Source organism: Rhinichthys klamathensis, unplaced genomic scaffold (assembly GCF_029890125.1).
Source record: "Rhinichthys klamathensis goyatoka isolate OS25496 unplaced genomic scaffold, OSU_Roscu_1.1 h1tg000281l_1, whole genome shotgun sequence".
Taxonomy (NCBI): Eukaryota; Metazoa; Chordata; class Actinopteri; order Cypriniformes; family Leuciscidae; genus Rhinichthys; species Rhinichthys klamathensis.
In genome coordinates this window covers 7,953,358-7,966,110 of record NW_026606800.1, presented here as the reverse complement: position 1 = coordinate 7,966,110, position 12,753 = coordinate 7,953,358, and the positions used below count along the sequence as shown (strand labels likewise).

The 12,753-nt window shown below is 35.5% G+C and overlaps 1 protein-coding gene across 1 annotated transcript; it reads left to right on the top strand.

Moving 5' to 3' along the window:
* The first annotated feature begins 1,317 nt into the window (after window positions 1-1,317).
* Window positions 1,318-12,665, top strand: niban1a (niban apoptosis regulator 1a). Its single transcript, XM_056269542.1, has 14 exons — window positions 1,318-1,441; window positions 5,144-5,274; window positions 5,366-5,494; window positions 5,591-5,705; window positions 6,832-6,996; window positions 7,097-7,212; window positions 8,254-8,358; window positions 8,661-8,823; window positions 9,634-9,821; window positions 9,979-10,122; window positions 10,234-10,344; window positions 10,418-10,525; window positions 10,644-10,755; window positions 11,598-12,665. The coding sequence occupies exons 1-14, from the start codon at window positions 1,390-1,392 to the stop codon at window positions 12,506-12,508; spliced, it is 2,550 nt and encodes an 849-aa protein (XP_056125517.1). The 5' UTR covers window positions 1,318-1,389; the 3' UTR covers window positions 12,509-12,665.
* The last annotated feature ends 88 nt before the right edge of the window (window positions 12,666-12,753 follow it).

Genomic DNA, 12,753 nt, shown 5'->3' with positions numbered 1-12,753 from the left:
TATTTTAGAAATTTAAATGACAACTTGAGCAAGTTCTGGATAAGAAACAACATTTTCATCTGAATTAAAAGGGTTGTTTCAATTTTGTTGATGTTTTTTGTGGATTGCACTGACCCATTAAAGGGCTTCATAGTGTTTGAATAATCAGTCTGTGTTGACGGTGATGCAGTATTGACTTTTATTCTTTGGTTTTTGAATTTTTAATTTCTAAAAATATTAATAAAGACTCTGTCAAAGGTTTATATTTAACTTACCTGATCTGATTTTCTATTTCACTTCACTTTTGCTTAATTTTTTTTCCAGATTGCTAACAGTTGTGCTGTATAACATAAATATAAAAACATTTTACATTAAATGTGTATATTATAATTTATATTTAAATATAATATTAACATTATATAATTATAATATTATAATTTGAAAACATTGACAAAGTGCACGAGTGGAAAAAAAAACATGTTCGGGCCACATTTTACCTTAAAAACAACAGAATATTTAGCATATTTTTATAAATTATTTGATTGCACATTCATTTATTATTTTCATAACATTTAAGCAAATTTCCCCCTAGAATTCTCATTATTAATGCATTCTTAACTTTTGAGCATTTTTATTCAGTGTGATTTATAGAATTTTTTTTTTTTTCCACAGCAAAAAAAGCACAGAAATGTGCTTTCTTGTTATGCAAATTTCACAATGCAAAAACAAATCACGGTACAAAAAATTTTTCTTTTATGTTTGGTTTGAAATAAGACTTAAATGTTTTCAGATTTTATATGATTCATCAGTTTGAAAATGATAAATTAGAGCCACGCCAGCTTTATTTGCATAGTACATGTCTAGACCTCCCTGAAATGCACTAAAACTATCTTACTGGTATGACAGTTTGAATAGAAACTGTTTGTGGTAATAAACCTTAATGGAATCAAGTCTGTTCAGTATGTCACACATGTATTGTATTTCACAAACAAAGATGTAACAAAAAATATCATGGTTCTTCCTTGAAGCACTCTGGAGTCCCTTCCACTGTTACTCTGGTAGCTTTGATCACAGCTCAGATGCTCTTGCATATTCACAGAGAAGCCTGATTTATAAAACACATATCATATAGCAATAATAGCATGTTATTTTCATGAAATCATAGGCTGTAACTGTGTCAAAACTAAGTGAGCAGCCTCCCTAGATTTTGGGCATCACAGGTTGTCTAGGTAGACAGCTCCTTTTAAAGGACAGCCCTTGATTGTCCTGATGCAACAGTTTCATTCATGCCACTCCCACAGTCCTGAAATATAACACCTGCTTTCAGATTCTCCCTCAGTAGTGAATACAGAGACATTGAATCAACTTCACCAGAGCAGAAGAGAGCTCACCTGAACTAAACAGAGCAGTATGGGAACATCATCCAGTTTACTGGATGAAAATAAATCCAACTACATAAAAGGTATGTGTATAGGAACTTTATGTGGTCATTCTAAGTCACTAAGTGGTTTGGCATCGTTTATGAGTGTGGAAATAGCAGTAGTTTGTTTGTATGTTTTCCGATGCTCTTAAATAATAATAATAGGTTGCTGAAACGTTTCACTATACTGCAGAGAAAGATGGTGGATGTTTCTGAAATTGCAGATTGAAATGCATGAGATATTTTCTATTGTCCTAAATTACATGACCATTCAGTGTTAGAAAAATCATTGAATTTGTTAAATGACTATCATTAGTGTCCATTAGATCACTGTATTCACTCTACCCTCTCACCTGAAAAGTGAGAGGCAGAAACCTGTTTGTTTTCTTCTTGCCATTTCAAATGATCTGGGTGGAGGTTTTTAGTGTGTGTCAGAGATTAAAGGATTAAAATCAGCTCTGCTATTTGCTCAAATGGAAAAATAGCCAGTGTTTGCAATTTACATCTGTAGTCTGTAAAGAAAGAGTGATGTTTCGGAATGTGTGTGTGTTTTTTTATACCCTATTTCATTCACAGAACACATAGTTTTTAATGAAAAGCTCATTGTCCGAAAACGGGAAGTTATGAGCATGAAAATTGACAGGTGATAATTTCATTCGAAAAGGTTACTGCTGAACTGTCAGCTGCCAAAGATTGTTACCACTATAGGTGGAATATCCCAAATAAGTATTCAATATAAGGAATATTCATTGGCTGATTTTGAAACTATAACCCGTCTATAACTTCTGATGTGGTTACAGGCTTGCAAAGTACCAATAGTATTTTGATATGCATAACCTAATGTAAAAGCATTACATCATTTCAAGCTATTTGACATTCCCAGGTAACTGAACCTTTGACTTTGGAGTTCCACATGCTATGCTCTACCAGTTGAGCAACACAAACATTTAAACAATCGTTAGAATAGATGTCAATTCTGATAGTATCATAGTTTCTGTTACAAACAACAATGGCTTTAACTAGAAAATATTGTCACATGACACCACACTTTTTACAGTCAATGTTTTAGTTGCACACGCAGAGAAAACATGCCTTTTTTGGGAGCTTGATGCAGTTAATGTATATAACAAAGAATACATTTACATTTATTTATTTAGCAGACGCTTTTATCCAAAGCGACTTACAAATGAGAACAATAGAAGCAGTTAAACTAACAATAGGACAAGATATTTAAAGAATTAAGAAGATATTTCGAGGAATATGGGTAATAAAACAGTTGATGGGCCCCATTGACTTCCATAGTATGGAAAACAAATACTATGGAAGTCAATGGGGTCCCATCAAATATTCTTCAAAATATCTTCTTTTGTGTTTAGCAGAAGAAATAAATTCATACAGATTTGGAACAATTTGAGGGTGAGGAAATGATGACAGAATTTTCATTTTTGGGTGAACTATCCCTTTAAATCTGTCAGATAATGTGACTCGAGGTTTAGTATCATGTTAATTATGTCATTAAAACACATGGGAAACAAATGGGATCACTTCCTGAGAATGAGCTGAAAGTAAAGTGCTGTCATTTCACACCTAAGGTCAAAAGAGAGTGTGTTGTCAACAGCTGCTCATTGTCAAGGAGTTTATTCTTTCTTTCTCACACACACACACACATGTAGAGGCGTTTACGAACATTCCCTTGTCAACCTTGTCCTCTTGCTGAAGTGTTGGTGAAGTGTGATGATGTCTGTGTTGAGGTATGTTCATACAGAACTGGCTTTGCAGGTCATGCCATGTCACAAACGTCTATGGTAGGCAAAGTATCTCACATGTCAGAGCTCAAGAATTCAAGACTCAAACTACAGTTCCTTCCAAAACAATGAATCTCTCTCTCACACAAAACAATAGTTTTAAGAAGACTGAAGAAATGCACACTGGCGAGAGAGTGAAAATAATGACAGATCGGCTTGTTACTTTCACTCCACTGTGAAATATGATGGAAGTGTATAAATGTAGCTGTTACGTAATAAGGCTCAAAAATTAGGAAATTTAAAAAAGTAGAAACACCCTAAGTGGTCATGGTTTATGAGTTAAATCCCAAAGTTCAGTCTGTTTCAGGAAAATAGAACATAATTCTGTGGGTACATCTATGGGCGCAGTGTTATAGCTATTTCATTAAGTGTTTTGAGTCATAGCTGATATTGTTTATTTTAGAACGACTTGAATACTGTACTGACCAATCAGCACCCAGAATTGGAACTTTCCATTTACAGTGATATAATAACACTTATGGCCCGAACCCAGATCACTTTTGGGACCTTTGTATTTATAAAACCCTGTACGGCTATTGCACTGAATAGAAAATTATATATTTGAAAAATACAATGAATTACAAGGCTGTACAAAACAGTGCACTATTGAAGACTTATATACTGAGGGTTTAATTACATTATTTTAATATAGTCGGTCGGGAACTAGTGGGCCGGTCTAAGGTATGAAACTCCAGGGCTGAAAATTAGTCCCACTCCGGCCCTGCTTATAGTAATAAATACCTGGAGATTATTCATATACCATGCCTCATGTAAGTCATGTTTATGTGGTATGTTATATGTTCTCATGCCTCTAAAATGGAATTTAAACATGTATGATTCTACATGAGATCTATGAGGTTTGAACGTAGGGTACTGACAAGAATGTTGAAATGTTCAGGCAGGGAATAAGCAGTCTGATTGGCTGTAAACACACATTAATATTCTCTGTTCACTGCAATATTGTTCAGCTAATGTTGTATGTGGTACTGGGAAAAACACAATTAACTAATTTAGACAATCCAATGTGAATTTGGATGATGTACTGCCATCTGTTTTTACACGTTGGACACATTGATGGTGCGTTCTACTCCAGGTGAAGCGCTAAGTGGAATTAAAGAGAGATTTTGGAAAACTCGAAACATTTTCCTTTAAGGTTACACTTTACAATAAGGTTTCATTTGTTAAGATTATAAGTTAACGTGAACTAACAATGAAAATACTTTTAAAGCATTTTCTTTTAATCTTAGTTCATGATAGTTTCAGCATTTACTAATACATTGTTTAAAAAAGATGTAGCCTACTAGAAGGTCTATCTTGTTAAAATTATTCAATGGACCTAAGCTAATATGAATAACAATAAACAGTTAACAAATATGAATAAATACTGTATCAAATGTATTGCTCATTGTTAGTTAATGATAGTTAATGCATTAATGAACATTAACTAATGGGACCTTATTGTAAAGTTTTAATAATTAAAACAACATACTGTATGACAGAGAAAAAGGAAATGTTAGGTTAGCGAACGTACCTGTAATATCGTCTCTTCAGTAGTTTATGGCCTTTTGATTCTTCCAGCTAATATACCATGTTATCATTTAACTGATTTATAAACAAACAAAAAAAAACATATGTACGAAACAAAGTTGTGTTTCGTTAAATAAAGGTGAAGTGTAATTTTTGCAGCACTATATCACCTCTGGAATTGGAAAATGACTGTTTACTTGGCCCCAATCTCAGGGCATGAGCTGATGTTACATGCTATTATTATGATACATAGTAAAATATGACAATGTTAAATGTTAGATCAATGCATGCCATATGAATTCGTGCTGAGCAAGTGGGCAGTTGTTTGTAATTATTTGAGAATAAAATAGACCTGTTTTGACTTTTAGTCTTTTTAATATTGTAATGACCTCAGTATTGTGTTGTCTTGCAGGGCAAGTGGATGAGAAATTTAAGAAGTTCGCACCGATTTATAGGAAACAATATTCTCTGGCTTACCTGTCCCAGATCCAAGATGAACTTGAACAACGCAAAGAGGAACGCACACAGTTCCTCAAACAACGGGTAAGAATCAGATATCTCAGATATGGATTTAACAGACATATCTGTATTCATTTATTCTTATGAAATCGACACATTACATTTAATTATCCAGGCCCTTCCAGAGTCTGGAAAGGTGCTGTATGAGGAAATTGTCCGGTACTTTGATGACGGCAGGAAGTGGAAGGATAGATATATTGTGATGCGTGCCAGTCACGTCCTGGAGTGCCACGAAAGCTACAAGGTATTAGCCATTATTCACCATCTGAGAATGAACATTTGCTAACTGGGGTACTGATAACATTTCCTACCTCAGCATCTCTAACCTGCTTTCCTGCAGGCGTTTGTGAAAGGTGCCCCTCCAACACTCAGACTGATACCTACAGGGGGCACCATTCTGACTACAGAAAAAAAATATATGGAAATGATTGACCAGGCCTGCCCTTGCACCAACAGTGAGTAAAATTAATTAAGTGTACCCATGCATAGATTTTAAATGAGCTAATTTTATACTTATTCAGCAATTAGACCAGATAACTTTGAACAAACATTCTATTAATGTTACCTATTTGTTCATAACTTTGAGAGGAACCTTTCCAGCTACAATGTTAGCCAAAGTTCTGAGAGTGTTCCCTATTAGCTGGGTAGACAGTCTTTTCGTTATTAGTGGGGTTCAACGCATGCCATGTAGGATAAATTGACACACAAAAGAAGATATTTTGAAGAATGTTGGTAACCAAATAGTTGATGGGCCCCAATGACTTCCATATAATTGTTTTCCCAATGGGGCCGATCAAATGTTTGGTTACCCATTTTCTTTAAAATATCTTCTTTTGTGTTCAGCAGAAGAAAGAAATGTATACAGGTTTGGAACAACTTGAGGGTGAGTAAAGGTTGACAGAATTTAAATTTTTGGATGAACTCTCCCTTTACAGTAAGTTAAGTCACAATTATTTATATAGCAGAAACAGGAATTTATTTATATAGCAGATTATGTCAAAGCAGCTTCACAGTAATAAACAGGAAAATAACAGTGTTAATGTTGTAGAATTCATCAATTATGAAACAAATTCAGTTTCAGCTGTAAAGCAGCTCTACAGAATTATTATTAAGCATCAGTGTAGTTGATTCAGTTCAGTTCAATGTTACAAAGTTAGTGTTATTATCCAGCTCAGCTCAATTCATATCAAATTTCGTTCTCATTCAATAGTCTCAGTGCGGTTGAATCTATAATATTACTGAATATTGTCTTTTCAGTAATATTAAAACCCATTCATTCCTGAGCTAATGATAAATGTTATTTTGTTTTTAATAGAACATGACTTCATTTAAATTTAGCATAAAATCAAAATTTACCCTATTTAATTTCTTTATGTTAATGGTATTATTGTGAACGATTCATCCATGCATTACTTAAGAGTTCTGTTTTTGTTTTCAATAATCATCATCATTTATTTACTGAAAAGATTCACGAAGAACGTAATAGATAATATACAATAATTATTATACATACAGTAAACATATTGGTGAATTAACTAACATAATGGAGTAAAATGTGATTGTGTGTGTGTTATGATGCAGATGTCCAGGAGGATTTCGCGCCCCCTGTGGCGGACATGCCGGGGGAGTACCCAGTTTATCTTAGACTTCCGTACCGCCGAGATTCCTATTTCTGTTTCCGAGATGAAAACTCTCAAGCTGAATTCATCTCGGTCTTATCTGACTGCATTCGCCACCAGAACAAAGGTATGACTTTCACTGTAATAAAACCAGTGCCAGTGGAAGTTGTGGTGTAAAGAAATATATCAGCTAATATTAAAGGGAAAACATTTGGTGTATTCAACAGATTTTCTCAAGAAGAAGACGTGTGAGGTTAAAGCTTTCCTCAAAGCCTTTCAGCTCTATAGGGAGGAGAATGACCAGTATGAATCATGGGATATGCTCATAGGCAGTGATATGCGGGTAGGTGTCCTTCCACATTTGTGCTGGTTCAAATTGACAGCACATGTTGTTAGAAACTTAAACTATTTTATGAAAATAAACAAGATAGCTTTTGTTCTTCTAGTATGGCATGGGATGTTCTAGCTTTTGGAATGTTTTGGGATTTACTGTGACAGTTCTGACAATCTTTATCATTTATGAATGGCTGGAACCAAGTTGCATTTCCATATTTGGTATAATTTGGCATTTTGTTTTCCAAAAAGAATTTGTTTTCCTCATTAAATGGTAGATTTGAATATAATTTGATTTTTTTTTTTCGTTGTATAATACATAGTCTTGCATGTATTATCTGTACTCAGTCTCCAAAACCCCAAGTCACACGCTGTTACATCAGAGCATTTGTGGAATCTGAGTAATGCTGCACACAGGGAGTTTCACTGTAGTTTCACCTGTTAAAGCAAACGTGACAATGAACTATCGATACACCACATTTGTCAGTGTATCTCACAGCACATATTATTTTAACTTTCTGTTAGAAGAAGGTAGTTCTGAAAGAAGCTCACAGTATGAACATTGTGAAATATATATATACACATTTTATAACATCATTAATATAAATATACAGAATGTATATTATAATACATTTAACAATGAATTCTTTGGTTTCTTTTATCATACTTTTTCTGCAGTTTCCTAAAAGTATTTGATGCTTTTCTGTGCTTGAATCATGGATAAGGGGGTAAAATCATTGTAAAACTTGGCTTTGAATGGCTTATTACTTTAGTATTTCATTATTAATATTGTTACCTGTTGTCACATTAGTCTGTTCATTTAAATACTTTGATTTGGATCGTGTTTGAGAAATGACTGAAGGCAGATCAATGATTGATTTTGTGGTTTTAGGTAAACATATCAGTCTAGTCTGTGGTTTAAGTTTACATAAATTGCGCCACATGGGGGTTTAGCACTGCGGTGTTTGCGCTCAATGTTTATCAAGTCTTGTTTAGCTACAGATGTATGTGTTATATTTCTGAATCTGTGTTTGTTTGTGTGTGTGTTTAGGGTCTTGCTAATCTGTTCATGGAGGACTTAATGCCCTATCTGGAGAAAGAACTGCAGCCATGTATGAAGAGCAAGAGGGCAGACAAGAGAAGAGTGTGGTTTGCAGTGCGTCTCTTTCCTGTCCTAGTGATTGTACAAATTGTTTCCCATTATGGCATTGGGTTTCTCCAGAACCTGTCCTTTATACTTGAAACTTGGGTGTGTGATGTTGACGTAGATGTAGGATGCCCCACACCCAAATAGCTTTAGGCCAGGGAGGCCAGAAATGTCCCTTTGGTGTTTCCTAAAGGGTGGGACAAACCAGAAACATACCAGAAACACATTACATTCCATAGCTGGGATTATGGACGTTACAAAAACTTATGTAACAGTTATTAATTAATTGACCCCTGCCATTTGTCTCAAAGACAGTTGAAGCTGCTTATTTTCTGCTGCAAGAGCATCTAAGGCAAAGGCTGACCACACTGAAGGAGGAGTGCAAAGACATGGTGAAAGAGCAGGAGGCACGCATGCGCTCTGACATGGACCAGATCACCAGCTCAAGAACTTTCCTGGAGAGCAAACTAAGAGGTACACTAAAAATTTGTCAATTTCAAGCTTTTAAGAGCCTTGAAACTGAAAACTGTCACTTGCCAAACATTGGTGTACACTACCTTTCACATTTAAAAAAAAATACATTTATACTTTTATGAAGCAACTCACTTTATAATCATAAATGAATCCTGAAAAAAAAAGATGAATTCCTCAAAAATATAAAGAACAACAAATGTTGTCAGCATCGATAATAATAAGAAATGTTTCTTGAGCGCCAAACCAGCATATTAGAATGATTTCTGAAGAATCATGTGACACTGAAGAATGGGGTAATGGCACCATACATTTCAAACATTATCATATACATCATATACACCGTCGGTGTATGAATGAGTGAGTAAATGGGTGAATGTGAGGCAAAATGTAAAGCGCTTTGGTGGCCATTGGGTCTGTGAAAGCGCTATATAAATGCAGTCCATTTACTATTTACCATAAATATCTCACAAAATGTATATTTCATTTGAATGGCCATCAGTAAAGCAAGTTGGTTTACACTTTATTTTAAGGTGTTCTTGTTGCAGTGTACTTATACATTTAAGTACGGAGTAAAATTAATTAACACTTACATTAACATGTACTTACTACAGGGTTAGGAATATGGTTTGGTTAAGGGTTAGTTGCATGTAATTATGAAACTGTTATTACAACAGTAATGTAACAAGAAAGTGTTACCCGCAAGATGTCTTTTGGCCTCAGTTACTCTGTTGTAAAAATTAGTATATGTGGGTGTTTACCATATCTGAGTCTATGTACTGTACCATATTTTTACTCTCTGAATCTGGGTAGCTATGGTAGCTGAGCCAGCAACAAAATACTGCACTGAGCAGGTGCAGCCTTACCTGCCGGCCGTCTTGGAGGAAGTCATGGGGCCCATCAGCCTGGGCTTCACAGAGGCCCGGGACTTGAGCGAGGCCATGATGGAACAGCTTTGTCAGGACTTCGAGGATGCTGACCAGAGTGAGGAACTCCGACAGGTGAGAGGAGCTAAAAAATGTATGATTAAGCAGCATAAACAGTACATACATCTTGTGCATTATATTCCATTTCTTAAGCCAAATTATTATTGTTGTTTTTTTTATATTAATACTAGCCTATATATTAAACTCTTCTTCTGTTGCTCTCTTTCTTAAGGCTATGTTTAAGATGAGTAAGGCTAATTTACAGAGCTGTTATGACAAAGTGAGTGGACTGGCAGATCACATCCAAGAGCTACAGCAAACCTTCAACTATTGCATCAAAGGTTTGGCGAACAGCACAGAGATCGACTTAAAACAGGTACCCAAAACTACAACCAAGAAGCCGACTCCTTTCTGAATTAATTGCATACACTCTATAGTCTTACTGTGATCGATTAGGGTTTCAGTGTCTGTTGTGTGATGGTTTTAGCTGATGGAGAATCTAGAGTACACCTTTGAGCTGCTCGTGCGAAAGGCTCTGGAGGACCCATCTACCAACCTCACGATGGCTATGCAAAAGGCTTCGAACAGGGTTCTGAAAGTAAGCATCTAACTTTTCATTTACAAACACAAATGTGTCAGATTGCTTAGCTTAATTTATCTTTGTTCTACAGCAATTTGACTACGACAGCAGCACAGTGAGAAAGAGGATCCTCCAGGAAGCTTTGATCAACATCACTCTACCCAGCATCAAGAAGCATCTGGCCCCATCCTTCAAAGAGGTACATTTGAGATCAGTCGCATAATGACAGAAATACGAGCACTAACAGCTTAAATATACAAACCATACATGTTTGAGATTTCCTAATAGACATGTCTTTTCTTAAAATTTACCTTTAGGAACTACCTAAATTTGAGCAATACATATTCGCCGATTATTCAAACTTCATCAGTGTGGAAAACTTGTATGACGACATTATCCACCAGATACTGGAAAAGGACATCAGCATGGGTATGTCACATGATCACAACAAGACTACAAGTTTTCTCGCAAAGACGTTATTGATATTAGGCATTATTTAGTACAAAGCAGTTTTAAAAGTATTCAAATAAAATGCATGCATTTTTGCATGAGGATGGTGTCTATATATAAAAAAAGTCAAATCAAATGAAATTTTTGGAAGAAATAGAGTTTAAAAAAAAATTGGGATCCGTAAGATTTTTTTAAATGAAATGAATCCTTTTATTCAGCAAGAATGCATTAAATGGATTAAAAGTGATGGTAAAGACTTTTACATTATTAAAAAAAGATTTCTATTTTGAATAAATGCTTTGAAATGAACTCACTATTTATCAAAATAATCCCGACAAAAAAAAATGTATGATGGTTTCCACAAAAATATTAACCAGCACAGCTGTTTTCAACGTTGGTAATAATAATAAGAAATGTTTCTTGAGCACCAAATCAGCATATTAGAATGATTTCTGAAGGATTATGTGACACTGAAGAATGGAGTAATATTCACTTTACCATCACATGAATCATATACATTTCAAAATATATTCAAATAGAAAACAATTATTTTAAATTGTAAGATATATGATATATATATATATATAAAAAATAATCTAATCATAACTTTTGAATGGTAGTATACTGTACATCCACTATTAAATCCCTATTAGAGCCCAGTGGTTAAAATACATTTCAAAAGTTGCTCAGAGGAGTGTCCGACTCCTAATACATTTTAGGGCCACCACCCTATATATAAAAATCCCAAAGAACAAGAAATTATTACTCATTTAGATTTGCCTAAAACATTCTCGAATCTGATTTGTGCTTTTGATTGGCAGTGGTCAAGGAGGCAGCCAACTTGAAGAAATTCAACCTGTTGACAGAGAGCAGATACAACTTCAGTGTGTCCAGCCTGTCCTCCACTCCCCCGGGATCTGCACCCAGCAGCCCAGAACACTTAAATACCTCCCCGAGCCTGCGTACGCCCCTGCCGCCCTCCCCACTGCTGGGCAACGGCATAACAGCAAACAAATCAGCGACTGTTCACTCGCTAAATTCAAAAAGTAGCACACTGAGCCAAGCTCTGCCTGTCATGGGAAAAATCAGTGATGAACAGAACAAGACACTCTTAGAGGAGAGCAGTGATGATGTATTTGCCACTGCTGAAACATCAACCTCGATTACGTCAGCCGAGCCTAAACCAGAACTCATAACAACCACAATCGCCACGGATGTCATTCCCACCCCTGTTATTATGGTAACAGAAGCCACAGAAAGTGCTGGTACTTCTAGTTCACCAAAAGGAGATGATGCAACTTTTTCAGACTTTGCTAATAAGTCCACAATAGCAATCAGTCCGATCTGTATGAAAACCTCTGGGTCTAGTGGTGACCCTGCTGAAACGGAGGACAACAGCAAGCCAGCGGTTTCGTCAGATGATCCAGCCCAGATTAAAGCACAGATACGCGATGAAAGCACATATCCAATAGCCGTTTGCTTATCTATTGAAGATGCAGAAGCTGGAGATATCTATAAAGAGTTCACAGACAAACAAATCATGGATCTTCCAGAAAAGGCCTCAGAAACCCAGTCTTCACCACACCTTGAGGAGGAAACCAGCCCCCTGGGCTGTGTGAAGGAGATCCGTGACCTGGTAATGGAGGTTATTGAAGTCGAGGAGGTGCTTCAGACTTGCAAAGACAATGGAGAAAAAGTTCAAATGTTCGAGGAACCAGAAGCTATAGTTTAAGATTTAATGACTGTGTCAGTACTTTACTCAACTTGTTCACACCTCCATTTTACTGTGTGAAGAGACAAATTGTACATTTTGAACTTGGTTTGTTCATTGTGCAGGAGGTAATTATAATTTACTTGATGTATGTATATATATATATATATATATATACATACATACATATATATATACATTTCAAATAAATTAATACTTTATTCAGCAAGGATGTATTATACTGATGAAATGCATCAATTTCCAGT